Source organism: Lolium rigidum, chromosome 4 (assembly GCF_022539505.1).
Source record: "Lolium rigidum isolate FL_2022 chromosome 4, APGP_CSIRO_Lrig_0.1, whole genome shotgun sequence".
Lineage (NCBI taxonomy): Eukaryota > Viridiplantae > Streptophyta > Magnoliopsida > Poales > Poaceae > Lolium > Lolium rigidum.
Window position 1 is genome coordinate 13,944,760 of NC_061511.1, and position 14,392 is coordinate 13,959,151.

The 14,392-nt window shown below is 45.7% G+C and overlaps 1 protein-coding gene across 1 annotated transcript; it reads left to right on the forward strand.

The window, feature by feature from the left end:
* Positions 1–11,626: 11,626 nt before the first annotated feature.
* LOC124706722 (putative cyclin-dependent kinase F-2) lies at positions 11,627–12,598 on the forward strand. The gene has a single exon (XM_047238390.1). The coding sequence runs from the start codon at positions 11,627–11,629 to the stop codon at positions 12,596–12,598; it is 972 nt and encodes a 323-aa protein (XP_047094346.1).
* Positions 12,599–14,392: the final 1,794 nt, after the last annotated feature.

Consider the following 14,392-nt stretch of genomic DNA (forward strand, 5'->3'; position numbering starts at 1 on the left):
TTTTGCAAGCGGCAAGTGATCGTCTACCGCAGCAATAAGAGCCTACTCTTATAGGCTTTGGAATCTCTTCAAGGGTTAGTCTTGATTATCCCCTCGTTGCTACCGTCTTCTAGATTGCATCTTGGCTTGGATTGCGTGTTCGCGGTAGGAAAATTTTTGTTTTCTATGCAACGTTATCCTACAGTGGTATCAGAGCCGTGTCTATGCATAGATGGTTGCACGAGTAGAACACAATGGTTTTGTGGGCGTTGATGCTCTTGTTATCTTTAGTTGAGTACTTTGCATCTTTATGGCATAGTGGGATGAAGCGGCTCGGACTAACTTTACATGACCGCGTTCATGAGACTTGTTCCTCGTTCGACATGCAACTTGTATTGCATAAGAGGCTTTGCGGGTGTCTGTCTCTCCTACTATAGTAAAGATTCAATTTACTCTTCTATTGACAACATTAGTATCAACGTTGTGGTTCATGTTCGTAGGTAGATTAGATCTATATCGAAAACCCTAAACCACGTAAAATATGCAAACCAAATTAGAGAGCGTCTAACTTGTTTTTGCAGGGTTTGGTGATGTGATATGGCCATAATATGATGATGAATATGTATGAGATGATCATTATTGTATTGTGGCAACCGGCGGGAGCCTTATGGTTGTCTTTAAATTTCATGTTGAGTAGTTTTTCAAAGTAGTTGTAATAGTTGCTACATGAGGTGAACAACCATGAAGACGGCGCCAAGAACCTTGACGCTACGCCGACGATGATGGAGATCGTGCCCGTTGATGATGGAGATCATGTCCGTGTTTTGGAGATGAAGATCGAAGGCACAAAGACAAAAGGGCCATATCATATCACATATGAACTGCATGTGATGTTAATCCTTTATGCATCTTATTTTGCTTAGATCGCGACGGTAGCATTATAAGATGATCCCTCACATTAATATCAAGATAATAAAGTGTTCTCCCCTCGTATGCACCGTTGCCAAAGTTCGTCGTTTCGAAGCATCTCGTGATGATCGGATGTGATAGATTCAACGTTCATATACAACGGGTGTAAGCCATGTTGCACACGCGGAATACTTGGGTTTGCTTGACGAGCCTAGCATGTACGGACATGGCCTCGGGACAACGGAAACCGAAAGGTTGAACACGAGTCATATGGATGATATGATCAACATGTTGATGTTCACCATTGAAGCTACATCATCTCACGTGATGATCGGTTTTGGTGTAGTGGATGTGGATCGTGTACCACTTAACAACTATGAGGGATGTTGTATTAAGTGGGAGTTCATTAGTAATTAGATTAAAACATGAACTAATTATCATAAACTTAGTCTGAGTAGTATTTTGAATTAATTTTGTAGTATTGGCATCCGTTTACTACTATGCGCTAGTCTTGTAATTGAGATAGAAATACTGTTAAAATCTGACAAGAAACTTTACGGTTTGGTATCGTATTGTTAAAGAATCAAGATATGATTAAGTCCTATTGCAAACTTTTAGTGAAACTCATTTTGTTGATTCAGAGAGCTATGGTTTCAATTAGTACCTAAAGTTATCTTGTCTCCGTGAAACTTGAAGTTCAAATCTGTTTGAAAAGTAAGGAGCTGAAAATTTAGTTTTCACAAATAATCAAGGTATGAGATATATGTGATATCTAAGACCTTATTGCAAGATGATAGAATATAATTTGGTGAGACTACATAAACTCATAAGTTTTATGGGAATGTACGAAGGTTGAAGACGCAAGGCGTCACAATCCTCCAACTATTGGGGCACTAACGATATTCACATATCCATGAAGTGACCATCCTTAATATGCACCGTTGCTAAGACTCGTCGTTTCGAAGCATCACGTGATGATCGGGTGTGATAGATTCTACGTGTGCATACAACGGGTGCAAGCTAGATTTGCACATGCAAATACCAAGGTTAAAACTTTACGAGCCTAGCATGTACAGACATGGTCTCGGAAAGTCGTCATGATATGATGGATAAAATTATGAGTGAAATTGTTCATCATATTACAAGGTTACTAATAGTGAAATCCGGAACACTTGTCATATGATGATCAACTTCAAAATAAGAACCTCAAGGTTATTGGTATCGGACCAACAAACCTAGAAGTTATTAATGTTGAAGTGTTTTTCGAATAATGAGGAAAGCTAAAAGAGAAACTGCAAAGATATTTTGGCGAAAGAAACAAAAGACTAGAAAGTCTAGCTCAGGTGTATATAAATGATATACATGTTATGATTGTATTCCTAGTTAGGTCACACTATGAAATTCTTGGGTATTAGTACTATATTGGTTGGTATGAAGTGTCATACAAAAACAACGCAATACAAGAATTCAATGGCCTAAGTGACTGACAAGGAATATGATAGGAATGCACGCCTGGAACAAAAAATAAAGTGTTATTATGTTCATCGTTGGCATTCTATCTAACCCTTAGAATTTATAATAAAGAACTTAATAATTGTTATTTTGCTCTGGTCAAATGAAAACAATGAGTTGTTCAAATTATGACATTACTCCATGTATGATGGATAAGTTATTATAAATCTTAATGGTGAAACACACATACATAACATCGACGCTAAAAATGCCATAAGGCAAATGATTTGAATTCCACTTATTTGTGGAACCGCAATTTAGGTCATGTTAGAAAGGATCGCATGAAGGAACTCCATGCAAATGGATTTTTGGAGTCATTCGATTTGTTGAATCGTTTGGCACTTGCAAAATCTTTTCTAAAAGGTAATGACTGAAATACCGTTCATAGGCCGAAGAGTTGAACGGGCAACTAACTTAGTGAAAACATACATAATGATATATGTGGTTCACTGGGCATAGTTGTGTGCGGAAGATTCTTCTACTTCATGAAAACTTTCAAACAATGAATTGAGTATATATATGGATATATTCAATAAGGAAAAGTTTGAAACATTTGAATAGGATTCAAATAAATTTCAGCATGAAGTGGAAATCATCGTAATAGAAAAATCAAATATTTATGATTGGATCATGGTGGAAATATTTGAATTACGAGTTTTAGCGAACATCTAAGAGAGTTATGAAATTGTTCTACTACTCACATTTCTTGGAGTATCATAATGATGATATAGTATCCGAGATATGTATCCAAACCATGTTGGATTAATGATGAGATAAAATATTATGACGCCATTATATTTTTGTGGATTATGCTTTAGTGACTACCGCTTTTACATCTGAATAGAGCATCATCATGATCCGTTGAAATGACACCATACAAGTTATGGCATGGGTATAAACCCTAATAGTCAACCAAAATCGGATGAATGTCTTTGTTGGTTATCCCAGAGATTTAATTGGGAATTCTTCCCACGAGACAAAGACAAAAGTGTTTGTCAATGTTTCTTATTTCCGAGAAATTGTTTCGAGTGAAATATTTGAGTGGGAGGACAATATAATTTGATAAGGTTTATGAACCTAAGCATAATGATCAAAGTAGCGCAGCATCGGAATTGGTTTCGGAAGCGGCCACGACGATCATGGCTCTCATGACTACAAAGTGTTTTAGCCATAGAGATCGAAGTACATATTGAACCTTGTAGGTATGGTTTACTTTGTGATCAAATAAATGATTTGTGGACAAAGGATTGATTTTGAATAATGATAAACCAACTACAAAACAAAGAAGTTATGATGGGCCCTGACTCCATTAAAATGGCCATGCGCCATGAAATCCAAGATAGATGAATACTTTATGAAAGTAAATGGATCTATGAAATTGATAGACTTGGATGAAATATCCTTGAAGAAAGCTTGACTTATCGAAAAATTGTTTACGACAAAGTTCAAAGAGTTGAATACGATAAGATTAGATCTTCCGTAGCAATGCTTATAGTCTATGTGGATTATTCTAGTAATCACTACATATTTCTCTTATGAGATATGCTAGTAGGATGGCAAAATACACTACTTAACGAAGTATGTATACAAGATACAACCAAGAGTTTTGCTGGTCCGTGGAATACTAGATTGGTATATAAGCTTCAATTGGATGAAGTAAGTATCACGGAGTTGGAATCTTCACCGAGATGAAATAGTCAAAGAGTTTTTGATTTCATCGGAGACGATGAAGAAGCTTGCATTTGCAAGAAATTAAGTGGGAGCGCTAAGACACATTTATAATACTTTATGTAGGTGACATATAGTTGGTTATAAATGATGTAATTATATACTTGATTAAAAAGGTTTCATTGAGAATTAACTTCAATGAAAGAATATGGACTGAAACAAATTTAGTGTCAAGATCTATGAAGATAGATTGAAACACATAAATAAGTTTAAGTCAAAGTACATATGATGGATATTGAAGTAGTTCAATATAGAAATATTAAGAAAATGTTCTTGTCATGTGAAGGTTTAACAAGACTTGAGTGTATCCGACACTCAATGAGTAAAAACACATGAGTGATTATAGATCACGAATAATATGTACACAATCAGATATCATGTGCTATAAAGTGTTATGAGCATATACCAGAATGATTCATATGATGATCATTGGACGACAGTAAGAATATCCTTGAGTACTTTAGAAGAACTAAGGATATATATATATTTTTTTGTATGAAGAAATGACAAACAAATCGCTGTAAGTAGTTACACCGATATTGGTTTTGTCACATATACAATATAATTTCAATCTCAAATTAGACTAAGTGTTGTTTAAAAGGTAGCACAATGAGCTAGAAGTTGTCTATGCTAGATTTAGAAGAGTTCTAAATATTGTGACGGATTCTACAAAAGAAGGCGAGTATGTCATTATTTTGACAATGACAAAGGATGTTAAGTCAAGAGGTTCTTTGAGAACTTGGTGTAGTTCCAGCAGTCGGGACTTTGAAGCTATATTGTGTGTGACAATATTAGTGACATATTTCGAGACAGCGGAATTAAGGTTCCACCGGAAGATCAAACATATTTAATGCCAACTCATTTGGAAATGAGTGATGCGTTGAGACGCAAATGAATTACAAAATACATACGTTTACGAGCGTGTCGGATCCGATGACTAAAAACCTCTCCCGTTAGCAATACATGATAAAGCACCGGAAGGCCAAGGTGTTATATCTTTACAAATGTAAACTAGATTATTGACTCTAGTGCAAGTGGGAGAGCTGAAAGAGATATGCCCTAGAGGCAATAATAAAGTGGTTATTATTTATATCTTTATGTTTATGATAAATGTTTATATATCATGCTATAATTGTATTAACCGAAACATTAGTACATGTGTGATATGTAGACAACAAGAAGTCCCTAGTATGCCTCTTAACTAGCTTGTTGATTAATGGATGATTAGTTTCATAATCATGAACATTGGATGTTATTAATAACAAGGTTATATCATTGTATGAATGATGTAATGGACACACCCAATTAAGCGTAGCATAAGATCTCGTCATTAAAGTTATTTGCTATAAGCTTTCGATACATAGTTACCTAATCCTTATGACCATGAGATCATATAAATCACTTATACCGGAAAGGTACTTTGATTACACCAAACACCACTTGCGTAAATGGGTGGCTATAAAGGTGGGATTAAGTATCCGGAAAGTATGAGTTGAGGCATATGGATCAACGAGTGGGATTTGTCCATCCCGATGACGGATAGATATACTCTCGGGCCCTCTCGGTGGAATGTCGTCTAATGTCTTGCAAGCATATGAATGAGTTCATAAGAGACCACATACCACGGTACGAGTAAAGAGTACTTGTCAGGAGATGAGGTTGAACAAGGTATAGAGTGATACCGAAGATCAAACCTCGGACAAGTAAAAATATCGCGTGACAAAGGGAATTGGTATCGTATGTGAATGGTTCATTCGATCACTGAAGTCATCGTTGAATATGTGGGAGCCATTATGGATCTCCAGATCCCGCTATTGGTTATTGGTCGGAGTGAGTACTCAACCATGTCCGCATAGTTCACGAACCGTAGGGTGACACACTTAAAGTTGGATGTTGAAATGGTAGAACTTGAATATGGAATGGAGTTCGAATATTTGTTCGGAGTCCCGGATGAGATCCCGGACATCACGAGGAGTTCCGGAATGGTCCGGAGAATAAGATTCATATATAGGAAGTCATATTCCAAGTTTGGAAATGATCCGGTGCATTTATGGCGAGGTTCTAGAAGGTTCTAGAAAAGTCCGGAAGAATGTCACTTTGGAAAGTGGAGTCCCAAAGAGACTCCACTTGCATGACCAGCCAACCCTAAAGGGGAGGAGTCCAAGGTGGACTCCTCTAGGGTGGCCGGCCAGCCCCACCTCAAGGAAAGGTGGGAGTCCCACCTTGAGTAGGACTCCCCCCTTGAGTAGGTTTCCCACTTTTGGGAGGTTTTAGTGTTGGGGTCTTATTCGGAGACTTGGACTAGAACTCTTGGGGCTTCCACCTATATAATGAGGGGCATAGAGAGGGGGCTGGACACTTGAAGCTCAGCCTTGGCCGCACCCCTTAGAGGGCCGGCGCCCAACCCCTCTCTCTCCCCAAACCCTAGCGGTCTCTCTCCTCCACCACATCCCGCACGCTTAGCGAAGCTCCGCCGGATTTCTCCACCACCACCGACACCACGCCGTCGTGCTGTTGGATTCAAGAGGAGCTACTACTTCCGCTGCCCGCTGGAACGGGGAGGTGGACGTCGTCTTCATCAACAACCGAACGTGTGACCGAGTACGGAGGTGCTGCCCGTTCGTGGCGCCGGAACCGATCGTGATCAAGATCTTCTACGCGCTTTTGCAAGCGGCAAGTGATCGTCTACCGCAGCAATAAGAGCCTACTCTTATAGGCTTTGGAATCTCTTCAAGGGTTAGTCTTGATTATCCCCTCGTTGCTACCGTCTTCTAGATTGCATCTTGGCTTGGATTGCGTGTTCGCGGTAGGAAAATTTTTGTTTTCTATGCAACGTTATCCTACAGTAACAGCACAGCAAGCATCATACGCATAGCAGTAGAGCAAGCACATTAGCTAGGAATCATGGCGCATGCAGGCAGCAGCAATAAGCACAGCCACAGAACAGTATCGGCGCAAGGGACGGCGAGGCAATGGCCGGAGCTAGCCCGGAAGAATAGGAGAGGAGGATGAACCGGCGGTAGAGAAGGAAGAAAGAAGAGGATGGCGGCGCACGAACACTGGAGCGGAGCACCATAGCGTGCCACGGCGGCACGGCGGCACGGGCCACCACGGCAGCGCCAAGCCGCGCACTGGCCGGCGTCGCCGAGCGCGGCGCCCCGGCACCACCACGGCACCGGGAGCATCGGCGGCGTGGAGACCACCATGGATCCCCGCTGCGCGGGCGAGCGAGGCGACGAGGGCGAGCGAACAAGGACGCCTGCGTCGGATCGACGCGGACCACCGTGTCCGCCGTCGAAGGCGGATCGGATCCACCGATCTCGCCGGCGGCGACCGCCGGAGTTGGCCGGATTAATTCGGCGACGGCGAGGCGACCACGGCGTCGCGAGAGCCACGAGAGAGAGGGGTTAGGGTTTCTGCGCGAGGAAGGAAGGGGCGAGTGGGCCGACCGAGCCCAAGTGTGGCTCGGGTTAGGGTTAACCCGCTGGGCCGCACTGACAGGTGGGCCCAGGGGCAAATCAGTCATTTATAATTCCCATAAATACATAAACTTTGAAATTATATAAAAATGTTTAATAGCTCTAAAAAAATAAATAAAAATATGAAAATAGATCAGCATAAAATTCTCTATCATAATAAAATACAAAGGAGAATTTTTGAAGACAATTAAGAATAAGTCTTCATTTGATGATTTAAATAATCATTTAAATCACACATATAATTTTTCACTAATAACAATAAATCCATTAATGTATTTGGACTTTAAAAACACCTTGACAACATTTCAAGGTTGTATTTTACTTTAAATCAAGTATCCTCAAATTATTCTTAGTATCAACCTCTTACATGAAATAATCACGACATCGGAAGGGGGGAACAAACCCTAAAAATGGAATCATGCATAATTGCTTCTTTAACCATTGCCCTTATCGGACAATGATGCTATTTTTCAGAGACGAGAGGACAAGGGTCAGTCCACACCTTCCAACTGCAAAACTTTGCGGTGTTCGAGCAAGTTCATCACTTGCTCATGTCATTTGAGTATTTTTATCAAATTACTTGCAAAGTATTATGGTTATCACTATTGCACAAAAATCAAAACCACTACTTTCATAACTATGAATATGACTAAGTGGTGGGCAATGGAACCATGGATTGTGTTGATATGGTGGAGGTTCCATTGCACGGGTTTATATCCATCTAGGATTAAACAACAAATGTCGCCAGTGATTCTTGTGCCGTAATACCCGTGTTAACCATAAGATCCGGAGTGGGACGGAGTAGTCAAAAGTGTTTCCAGCTCTCGTTCATCAACGGATGCGCTTTACCGTAGTACACTTGTAATCCAAGGGGGCAAGCTGGTGAGGCTGGGGAGTCCTAAGTCCCCACGGCATAGTCCGTAGTACACTTGTCGCCCGAAGGAGCAAGATGGTGAGGCTGGGGAGTCCTAAGTCCCCACGGTATTGCGGTCTAGGATGGGTTGCGGCTACCGGCGTAGGAGTGTATGGTAGAGCCCAAGCTTGTTGTCGTGGTCGGGGTCCACCTTGAAATCTACAGGAATAATGGGACCGACGTGGACCCAGGGTCGGGGCATGCAACAAAGGGGTGGGTGTTCGAGGTAGCGGAGGAACATGATTGGCTAGACCTTATACCGGGCCTCACACCGAAGGAAGTGTGGACGGGAAAGCTGCCCGGTTGGCACCAAGGTTAAGATCTCTTATGGGTAAAGCAACACACCTCTGCAGAGTGTAAAGAACTGTGACTGTCACTCCCTGTTCCGGGATTGAGGAACTGCGAACGCGGCCGGAAAGGAGCTCCATGAAGTTCTAGTAAACCGGTGAAGGCTGACGGACATAGCTCTTTGAAATAAAAGCAATCTCTTGAAGAAATGTTTACCAAAACCTGCATTGGTATTAGACCTTCTGGTCTAATATCGTAGCTAGTGCATTAAACACCTCTTATCTATAATGAACTTGTTGAGTACGCTCGTACTCATACCACTCTTAAATCCCATGCTTAGATTGTCTGAATCGTCTGGAGGAGGACTACGACAGCAATGAAGGAGCCGAGATCATCGGCTACGAGGAACCAGACCTCTCAGGAGGAGTTGAAGGCGTAGACTACCTCATCGTCTACGGATCCGGAGAGGCTTCCGGAGGAGAACAAGCCTAGGGATATTCGCTAGTTGTAGTAACCGAGCAGCCCTGAACTCTTAGTATTTAGGCTGCTCGATGAAATAAATGTTTAGTTTAATGAAACTGCGGTATTGTAAGTTAAGTTGGGTTCACCTCGAACCCAGGAGTATTCCTCTTAGGACCCAAGAGGAGCTCCAAGACGACATGTGTATGTTAATTGTAATAATATGTGAATGAGTTATGGACCCTGCTATGTTCTGTTGTACTACTCTGAGGGATGTAATATTTGCGGAATGGTACTTCGTGAATGTTATATCAACGACTGGCATACTACAACATGCAGTGGTATGCAGGGTCACCACAATCTACACCGGCCATCTTCATCAACCGCGCGGCACGGCCGCACGCGTCACACACGGGATGCCTACGTGCGACACAACAGGCTGTCTCGCCCCCGCGGTCTCCATCGCCGGTCCGTCTTCGCTGTCATCGCCCGTGACATCTAATACTACCTAATATATCTCTAACAACACCAAAACATCATATGCAACATATTTTTTTTAGATAAAAGGCACGCTGCCCAACTTTAAATTAACAAAGCCACCAACGACGAAAACGATACAAAGCGCTGAATCCAGCTTACAGAACGAAACCACACACCCACACGAACTACCAAAGAAGCTACCACCGGAAGCGCGACTAACAGGCTCAGCCAAAACACCTACGAGGACTCGGAGCAGAGCTGGAAGCTACATTGTCGGGCTGGAGCGCACTCGAGAGCGAGCCATTTTTCACGCGTGCCGTCGACAGAACCCATCCATCGCAGGAACGCCACCGAAAGCCGACCACCACCGGGGACCAACCCACGTTGCTCATAGACCGAAAAGCAGCACCAAGGAAGCTCGACAAGGGAAGGGCACGGAGCAAGCCTTGCCGAAGATCGCTGAAGAATCACCTCCGTCACAACCATCGGAGAGCCTCGTGTTGTGGGCTCCAAGACGGTGTCTTCAAGAAGAGCACGACACCAGAGTGCCGCCACCGCCCGATCCGAGGATCTTTGGTTTTCACCCGGAGGAAGTAGAGGGACAGAGATTGGCCTCACGACGCCTTCAACAAGGGAACGCCGTCCATGGACGCCGCCACTGTGGCCCAAGGGGCAAAGGTTTCCCTTTGGCAAAATCACCGCCATCTACACCCACAACACTCAACTCGCCGACCACCACACCGCCCTCATGGCCGTGGTCACCAGCCAGCACTAGAGTCATTGGCTCGCCCGCCGACCAACATGACTCCCACCTTCCAGGGCCGCCGCCCCGGCTTCCCAACTCGACACCGAGCGAAAAGGAAAAAGAGGAGGAGTGTCGCATCGAGGCCGCTGGACGCCGAACGAGGAGCAGGCCGGCCATCGCCCCCGACACCGCAACCGGGGATCACCACCTACCAGAGGCCACCTGCAGCCCCCATGGCTGCCGGAGATGTGTAGATCCGAGCGAAGATGGGCTCGAAGTGGGCCCGGAGCCCCTGCCCCGACCCGGACTCGAGGCGGCCAGATCCCGCTAGGCCGCAGGACCCCACCACGCCGGGAGCTCCACCGCGTTTAGCCGGACAGGCGCCGCACGCCGCGCCAGGGACCTACCCGCGTCGCCCTCGCCTACCTCCGCCCGCCCAGGCCGAAGTTCGCGCCGCCCGCCACCATGGCTGTTCCGGGGAGCTGCCGCCGCCGCGAGCGCGCCCAGTCCTCGGTGTCTCCGCGTCGCCGCTGAGGGTCCAAGCCGCGGCACCCACCAGCCAACGCGACGCCCTCGCCGGCCGCGGGGGCCCGCGCCGCCACCTCCGCGCAAGAGAGAAGAGCCCCCCCCCCTTCCCCCCGCCGCCGCGCGGGCTTTGCCCGGCGACGGCCTCTGGCGACGGAGAGGGGAGGTGGGCTACGAAAGGCGTCGCCAGGGGAGGCCCTCGATCGCGCGCGACACGAGGAGTCTAGGGTTTCCTCATGTGCAACATATTCTCAGGATGCAGACTACAAAAAGAACACTGACCAGATGTACCAATATGTCGACCAGCTAAAATAGACTTCCGAGGTAAAATTCCATGCATTGCTCGCCAACAAAAAAAAATTCACTTTATGTAAGTTAAACGTACGTACAAAACAGTCCGGCCTAATTCTAACGAACCATGTGACAAATCTGAATAGTCAACGCGTTTACTGGTTAGCCTCACATAGACCTGGACTCGGAACAGGCGTGAAGCCAAACCGAAAGCGAGTCCTCAAGCCATGCAATGGCAGTAGTATAAACAGGTTCGAACCGCGCGCACTGGCCGCCAGAAACCCAAACCACCTCCACACCACACGCCACGGGCCGGCAATGGAGAACTACGAGCGCCTCGAAAAGATCGGCGAGGGCGCCGCCGGCGTCGTCTACAAGGCCCGGGACCGCCGCACCGGCGCCATCGTCGCCATGAAGCGCCTCCGCCCCGCCGGCCGCGACGACGGCCAGCTCTCGGAGGACCTCGGCCGCGAGGTGGGGTGCCTCATGGCGTGCCGCGGCCACCCGAGCCTCGTCGAGCTCTGGGCCGCGGGCCGCGACGCCTCCAACGCGTTCCTGGTCATGGAGTACGTCGGGCCGAGCCTGGCGCATGTCATGCGCGAGCGCGGCGGCGCCGCGCGGCCGTTCCCGGAAGCCGAGGCGCGCCGGCTCATGCGGCAGCTCCTGGACGGCGCCGCCGCGATGCACGGCCTCGGCGTCCTGCACCGCGACCTCAAGCCCGACAACGTGCTCGTCGACGCCCACGGCAACCTCAAGATCTGCGACTTCGGGCTGTCGCGCTTCGCCGCCCCCACTACGGGCGCGCCCTACACGGCGTCGATGGTCACGCGGTGGTACCGCGCGCCGGAGCTCCTGCTGGGGTCGCGGGAGTACGACGCGGGGGTGGACACCTGGGCGCTCGGGTGCATCATGGCCGAACTCCTCTCCGGCGCGCCGCTGTTTCCCGGGAGGACGGAGATGGACCAGCTCAACGTTGTGTTCAACACGGTGGGCACGGGCGACATGACGGACTGGCCTGCCTTCCTGCGTCTCCCGCGCGCCGGCTCGCCGCTTTGTCACCAGAAAAGGCCGCCCAGCCGGCTCCGGGAGATGTTCCCCGCATTGTCGGCCGCCGGTCTCGACGTCCTCAGCGGGCTGCTGGCCTGCAGGCCGGACAGGAGGCTCACCGCCGCGGACGCGCTCCGGCGTCCCTGGTTCACCGACGCAGAGTCGCCTGATCAAGCATGTAACGCATGCGGCGCCCGATTCAGCGAGCGTGTCGGCGGCGTTGCTGATGCAATCCTTGTATAGAAAACTGTACAAGTGATCATTCAAAATTCGTTGTAACTGAGAGTGTATTGGCTTGGTGGCGGCTTCGTGTCCATGTTGGACCAATTTAATTCATTGATCCATACTCTTCTGCGTCGTTGCTTTTAGGTTGGTAGCATTGCTGGTGAAGTGGCACGATTTCCTTGCGGCCATTCCTGGCTCTTTTAACTTTTTTCCATGGTGTCTTTCCAAGCAATTACGACAAACGTCTTGTACTATAGAGTATTAGGGCATGTGCAATGGTTGATAAGACTGTCTTATCTTAACTGTGCCATGTAATCTAGATATGACAGTAAAACATGATGTACAATGGGTTATTTTTTAGTTTTATCTTTCGTAACTAGACATCCTAAATATGTGCTGAGACAGATTATGCTAAGAGATGATCTCTTAGCTAAGAGAAGACAAAGTCTTTTTTTGACTTTCTCTTTCCTCCACATCAGCATTTATTCTACGTGGCGGTGCTAAGATATAACCATTGTACATGCCCTTATAAATATAAATTATAACTCTGAATTTAACTAAAAAAATTATAAATATAAATTATATCATTGTATTCATATTTGAAAAAATATATATAATTTTTTGACAAAAAAATTATATTTTGTTAGTTAATTTTATGGTCAAAATTGATCTCAAATTTTGAGGAGGCCTTGTAATTGCTAACAGAGGTAGTACACTTCAGTAGCGATCCTAGACACGCAGTTAATTTTGAGGGGGGCTTGCTTCAGTAGCGATCCTAGAACATGCAGTTAATTGTCACTTCAACCTTAGAGCATCTCACATTCTCCGAAACGGCTCTCAAATTATGTCGGATCGAATGTTTAGGGGATGATGGTGCTTGGTGCCACGTTTAGGACGCATCTCTCCACAATCGCGCCTCCAAATACGATCCTAAAGTTTGTTTATTTTCTTCTTTCGGTTAGAGTATTTAAAAACACAACCAATTTATTAAACATAGCATATAAATAAATATGTTTGCTAAAAATTTCCCAAATTAAAATACAACAAATCAACAACAAACTAAATAAGTTGGGCTAGATCAAGGCGCCACCATATTTGCTGATAATCCGTTGACTCTCCATAGATGCTCAACAAGATCATGTTGCAGTTGATCGTGAACATTTATATCACGGATCTCTGCGTGCATGGCGAGAAAATTAGCAAAATCAGCAGGCACCTCGTGACCAACCTTCGCAAGAGGGCCCTTCCACTCATTGGGACCAACATGTGTCCTGACCCGAATCTTGCGGTCATCCTCGATGATCATGTTGGGCATGATCACAAAAGCCTACATCACCAGCCACATTTGGTCGTGAGACCATCTTAGTGCATGGTACCCTAACAATAGCAAATTGAGCTTGGAGCACACCAAATGCCCTCTCGACATCCTTCCGGCAAGCCTCCTGGCGTGAAGCAAAGTGGCTATTATTCTGACTTGATGGCATCGGGATTGTTTTGACAAATGTCGCCTATTTTGAATATATACCATCAGCTAGATAATAGCCTTTGGTATATTGGTGATCATTGATCTTATAATTGCATGGTGGAAAATGACCTTCCACTAGTTTGCTAAACACCGGAGACCGCTGCAACACGTTGATGTTATTGTGTTATCCCGCCATGCCAAAGAAAGGATGCCAAATCCATAAGTTATAATCTGCCACAACTTCAAGCACCACACTGAAATATTCAAGCAAACGGGCAGTTCTTCCATGACCAGTGCATACAATTCATGCTTTCAATCATCCCAGGGAATCCTCTCGCTGCATTTTG

Coding starts and splice junctions, on each gene's coding strand:
- LOC124706722 (XM_047238390.1), top strand. CDS start 11,627: ATGGAGAACTACGAGCGCCTCGAAAAGATCGGCGAGGGCGCCGCCGGC.